At 35.6% G+C, this 6,000-nt stretch overlaps 1 protein-coding gene across 1 annotated transcript in view; it reads right to left on the bottom strand.

The window, feature by feature from the left end:
• Nucleotides 1-438: 438 nt before the first annotated feature.
• Nucleotides 439-6,000, bottom strand: part of LOC142349272 (uncharacterized) — a 29,141-nt gene continuing 23,579 nt past the window's right edge. Inside the window, exon 3 of the mRNA XM_075400723.1 lies at nucleotides 439-664. Coding sequence (XP_075256838.1) covers nucleotides 491-664 — 174 coding nt within the window. The 3' untranslated portion in view covers nucleotides 439-490. The remainder of the gene's footprint in view (nucleotides 665-6,000) is intronic.

The raw sequence follows: 6,000 nt of genomic DNA, 5'->3' as shown, positions 1-6,000 counted from the left end.
CACTTTGTTTCCTGGAAAACGGTTAAATCTGTGTAACGAACACAATTATATAGCCAATGGTTCCGTTCGAGATTAAATTTATTTCGAATTGAAAGTTATTTTATGGCTGCGATCGCATCGATCTCTCCAAGAAACAAACTGCAGTACGCCTCAGCAACATACACCGATTGAGAGGGAGTAAATATCTCATGTTTCCTATAGTAGGAAAACTTCTAAAAAAACTTTTGGAGCCAGTTTTCGTTCTGCCGCTCCGGGTAGTCTCATCTTTGAAAAATATCTTAAGCTGTGAGAGCACAATAGAAACCTCTGTCAGCACTCTACATTTCCCAATCTTTGTTATTGGTACACGCATTGACCGAAAAGCTCCTCTTTGAACAAGTTATTAAATGCTCAGAACATCAAAGGTCCAAACGCAACCAAGGAAGAGGAAATAACACAACCCTTCTAAACTTTAAATTAGAAATCTGAAAAATTATCCACTTAAATGTCATTAATCTAAAATAAACTTTTTCACATGAGGCGGCAGAAGCTGATCCTGGGCGTGGTGAACGAGTTTGTCAAACACTGCACTCCATCGCTTTCCGAAGTCTGACTGACTGTCCTTCTTTCTTTTCAAATATGACACACATAGATCCAAACATGCCCAATGTTTCCGCTCAACACACTGAAACAGTAACACTCCGCAAATTTATGACACAATAACCCAAACAGCTAAAACACTTAATTCAAATCGAAAGCATTCAAAAATTTTAATCAATTGCATTTGAGAAACTTGGTCAGCAATCTAACAGCTGCCAGTGTCTCAATGTGTTTTTATTCTTATGCTTATAAGGAACTTTCTACAATTGACATTTTAAAAAATCTACAAAAACCAAAGCAAACAGGCTGCACCAAAGCAATGGAGTGTCAACATACAAACTCTGGCAATTATGATTTAAAAGTGGAAACAATCAATTAATTGATATATTGCTTATGAATAGCATAGTGTCTGCGGTGACCACATAATTTGTCAAAATTAGCACTACGATCATTTGACGTCAAAAATGGGCACTCCGACTCTTTGTGCATAACAAAATAATCACCCGACTAAATTATGCTTAGTGAGCTTAACTTCAGTGGCGAGATGGGGCAAGAGTGTGGGGTTAAGGGGGTGGAGGCAACGGTAGAGGGCAAAAAGAGATAGGGGTAAGCAGACCATCTAAAATTTCCCTATGCACATGATTTTACGCCTGAACAGTTCGGTGGGGTGATGTGGGAGGGGGTATCAATTTTTCAGAGACGACTTTGAGCAACGAGCATAGGAGGTCCCACAAAAAAAACTATCAGGCAAAAAGTCGGCAGTACAAAAAGTGAAATGAAAATAAAAATGATCAAGCAAAAAATTATGGTAAAAAACACACCAATGACAGCATTAATTGCGATCAAATTTCAATTGGAACTTCCTGTATTCGAAGAAAGGCGATCATGAGACTCTTTCAAGAAGAACTGTCAGCTGACCTTGAGTGAAACGTTGCGCAAAAACTTTAAATGTTTGCTTGAAAAGAACGTGCATTCTTTGCTGTTAGTCTTAATGCACAATATTCCTATTTCAGTGCTATCTTTTGATTAATTGCTGTTTACTTTTTTTTATCACTCGGCAAGGGAGATGCATGCTACATCATTTTCGTCGACACCCCTAGCTTCAGAGGTTGCCATGAGTACCATTCAAGACACAGATGTAAGTGCATTGAAAAAGGAAATTGAGCTCTTGAAAGCCAAAAAACATTACAGAACGAAGAAATTAGGGAATTAAGAGCAAAGCCAAAGGAGAGTAACGATCGACTCAGAGCTCAGGAGAAATACATGCGCAAAAACATTTGCTGCTAATAGTAAATTCGCCCTTCGATGCCCGAAAGTTTTTAATGTAACGCACGAAACTAAACCTTTTTGAGAAATTCTTGGGGATCGAAATTACTGAGGAAAATATTAAAGCGTGTCAAAATAATCCCAATTCCGGAAACGAGTACCAACAGCAAAAAGCAATTTAAACATTTATTATTTAATTTCCAGACAAACAAAAAGAAAACGACTCAGAATAACAAAAACAGGATAAACAACAAATTCATGTATCTCAACGAGCCCCTTCCAGAGTGTGAAGCACCGATCAAAAACAAAGCAAATAAACGGAACATGATCACTGCAACAAATAACTGTGCAGTCTCAGTATTAGGTGAAAGCAGTAGAGAAAAAGCAAAATTTATCAAAATTAACGCGATAGAAGATTTGGACACAGTCAATGGTGTAGAACAAAAAAAATCAGTTCGAATTATCCTCTTCTGATGACCTTATCGACTCACCTGCATGCAAACAACTTAATATTCGTAAGTAATAGAAACGATAACGTCTGAAGTACTCAGTAGCTGCAATTACAAGGTAAAACATAACTATATTATTTTTATTTGGATTCTAAGGTATGTAAAATGAGCAAAACGCGAAATTTGAGCTAGGAATTTTTCTCCAGACCTTATGTGCGTTTTCGCCAGACTTTTTTTGAACTCCTAAAATGTCGACTCATATTAAAAAGAAGACCTCAAATTCAAGTATAAAACTATTTAAGCACACTGCTTAGTATTTCCGCAGGCCTGTCGGTTGTCATTAACGCAACCAAGAAGACAGAGAGCAGGAGATCAAAGAAGCAGAATATTTCGATTTGTTGCTATTGATTTCCACAAGCAGCAAATAAAAAAACAATTACACACCAACAATGCAGAATAGTGGATATTTAAAAATAACAAAGAAATAGACTGTAACGGCAGGAAAATGCTCACAAACAGTTTTTCTACGTCAACAAGGACAAAAAAGGATCTGTCAACCAAGCCAATTCCAATTTTTTCTCAAAAACATTATCAGTTTCTAAGAACTTAGACGAGTTTGAAGCTTACATTACTAGCTTGTCTGAAACCAGAAGCGGTTTGTCTTACTGAGGCATGGCTCATTCATAACTACAACAAAAATTGTTTTTCTTTGGATGGTTATCAAACCATTATAACTAGCAATAGTACAAAAAAAGGTGGAGGTGTTGCGATCTTCTTAAAAAACAGCATAAATTGTCAGATAGTTAAACAAAGTAGTTAAAAAACGAAGTCATTTCAACTACTAACAGTTGCCAAAAAAAGTAAAAGTCTCATATCACTCATCTGGTCTAAAAACCATTTTTTATCAGCCCCTACTTAATATAGAATTGATGAAAAATGAGAAAATTCTCAGCTTGATAGTTCTTTAGCCGGCTATTCGGAGTCTTCACAAAATAAAGTAGAATAATTTAACGAGTTCATCTCAAACTTTGGGAAAAAATTTAACGCAGAATTCATTAAGAGTGCTGTTACGATAGAGAAAACCAGGGTCAAGGTATGTTTTCAAAATCAATATCCGAGAATGAAGTAAAAAAAAACTCAACAACTGTAAAAAAAAAATTAGCTATAATTGCTATAACTTGAACTACTTTCATTTAAAAAAATGTGACTGTTTAACAGCTCCTTTACAGCAATTGCTTAACAGACGCATAGAAACTGGACAACACCCAGAGTGTCTGAAGATATACCGTTCTTCATAAATGGCATTAATGATTACCCATCAAATCTAAGGCCAATTTCGTTGCTACCAATTATAAGAAAAATGTTTGAGTGGAATATCTTTGATCGAATTCAAAACTACGTAAAGGCTTTTAACATTCACAATTTGGCTTCAGACACGTGAAGACCACGGTTGATGCCATTGCAACATTAATAGAGGAAATAAAGTCAGATCACCACAACAACAGCGACATAACAAAATGCAGGTTTCTAGATCTAACGAAAGCGTTTGATACTGTTATTCAAACCTGATTGGAAAAGTGTTACATATATGTGGTCTTCGCTGTTCAATATACATATTTAAATATTATTTGTCCACACGACAACAATATACAATAGTTGAAGATCAAAAGTCCAAACTAAAACTTATGCAACTGGGCGTGCCACAGGGTTCAATTCTTGGGATGTTTCTTATCTTCATGAATGACTTGACCGTGTCCCGCGGCAAATTAAATGTAATTGCATATGTCGATGACATCGTTGTGAAGTGCAGAAGTTGTGATTCCAAAAATGATGAAGACACGACAAAGCATTAGATAATTTTAATGATTGGCTCATAAAAAACAAATTCACATTCTTTAATGTTTTTGTAAAGAAAAACAAAAAATAATCAGTCAAAAACCTACTTAAAAACAAAAAACTTGAGGAAAAACAAAATTTTAAACACCTGGGTATCATGGTAGACAATGAACTCCATTTCTCAGACAACTCAAAGCATGTGATGACAGAATTTTGTCGAATTGCTCAATCCATTAAACACTGACAACTGTTTTGAGAGAAGAACGGATCAAAAAAACATTTATAACATACATAAAACCAATAATACATTATGGAGTCTTGGTATACAGTTCAACCAAAATTAGGGAAAAAGATAAAGTTATTAAAAGTAATGTGCGAATAAATTTCCATCAAAAAAATTCGAAAGCACTTACGGGGAAGGGTACATGTCTATGAGGTACTCAAGCAAACAGTAAAAAATGCGCCGACAATGTAATATTTCACCAATCTCAAAGGGTTTCCCGATGCAAAAGTGCCTTAGAAAAGGCAACCGGTTGATTAAAAACAAGATGACACAAGGTAAAAATCTATTTTACAGTTTTTCAATAGTAGTTAGGATAAAGCGGGTATTAAGATTGCTTCCTGGTTACGAAGATGAAATAATCGAAAAGAATGAAAACATGTCTACAGCAAAAATATAGAATTTCTGTCATCATGTTTTAGATAATTATATTTTAGGTAAGGATGCCAAAATCAGAAAGTCGTATGAGTTTTAAAATTACAACTCAGAGGTGTTCCTAAACCTGAATTATGTTTTCTTGGGGCCTAATTGTACCTAGACAAACGGTTCATCCCCTTTTTTATTTTGAATAATTTTCACCAAGATAAACTGCATGAGACATTTGAGAACGGCCCAATAGTGCTCTCCAACAGTCAAAAATACGATCGTATTTGTTAAGGTATTTCTGAAGATATTCAACGACTTATAGAAACAAATTATTATTATTAAATATTGAATTAGACTATACGAGCATGTAAAAAAGCATAACTCTCAGAATCATCATACAACAAGTAAAATGAGAACTCAAAAAACGCAAAAATTATGGTACAAAACACACAAATGACAGCATTAATTGCTACAAAATTTCATTTGAACTTCGTGTATTCGAAGAAAGGCCACCATGAGATCTAATGCAGCCGATGAAAATCTATTATGTGAATTCTCCAGACATCACAGACAGAAAGATTCTAGTGTCTTTGAAATAAAGCATGACACGTTTTATAGTCAGTCTTACTAAATTATACACAATGTGTAGATCTCCGACTCCGGTGCTCTACATATTTATTGGCGTTATAACTGAAGTTATCCTTCAGTTTTTCCTGAGCCGGTTAGTTAGTTAGAGTAAGGTAAGTCTACTTCGCGCGCAGAATAAAGCAGTTCTAGCCCTACAAACTTTCAGGCTGTAAAAAGAGCCCAAATAGCGTCCCCAAAATAGGTTCCGCCTTATTATCATTCTGCCCCAATCACAACTTCAAAGCCATTTGTCAAAAAATTTGAACGTACAAAATATCCTGCATGGTTTGCAAAACACATTTCAAAAGATCAGCACATGATCGTCATAGCTGCCATTTTAAATAGCGTTCGTTACCTGTTAATGAGCGTTAGTCATTTCTTGTAGCAACTAAAACTGATATTTTTAGTTTTACACTGCAACCACAGATCGGAAACTAGTAGACTAGGAAAACCCACGCTCAGCAATTACTGTAAACCTCAAAGGGAAACAGAGTCGCGATGTCTCAAGTACATGCAGTATATCGCTGTCAGTTAACATCACATCAGACGCAATTTAGCCTCGAATTAATGCCAACTGGCTTGAACTGTCTCGATCAC

Source organism: Convolutriloba macropyga, chromosome 11 (assembly GCF_964194025.1).
Source record: "Convolutriloba macropyga chromosome 11, txConMacr16.3, whole genome shotgun sequence".
In the NCBI taxonomy this organism is placed as follows: Eukaryota; Metazoa; Xenacoelomorpha; order Acoela; family Convolutidae; genus Convolutriloba; species Convolutriloba macropyga.
Note: the sequence above shows the minus strand (reverse complement) of the source record. Positions and strands in the feature narration are given on the sequence as shown.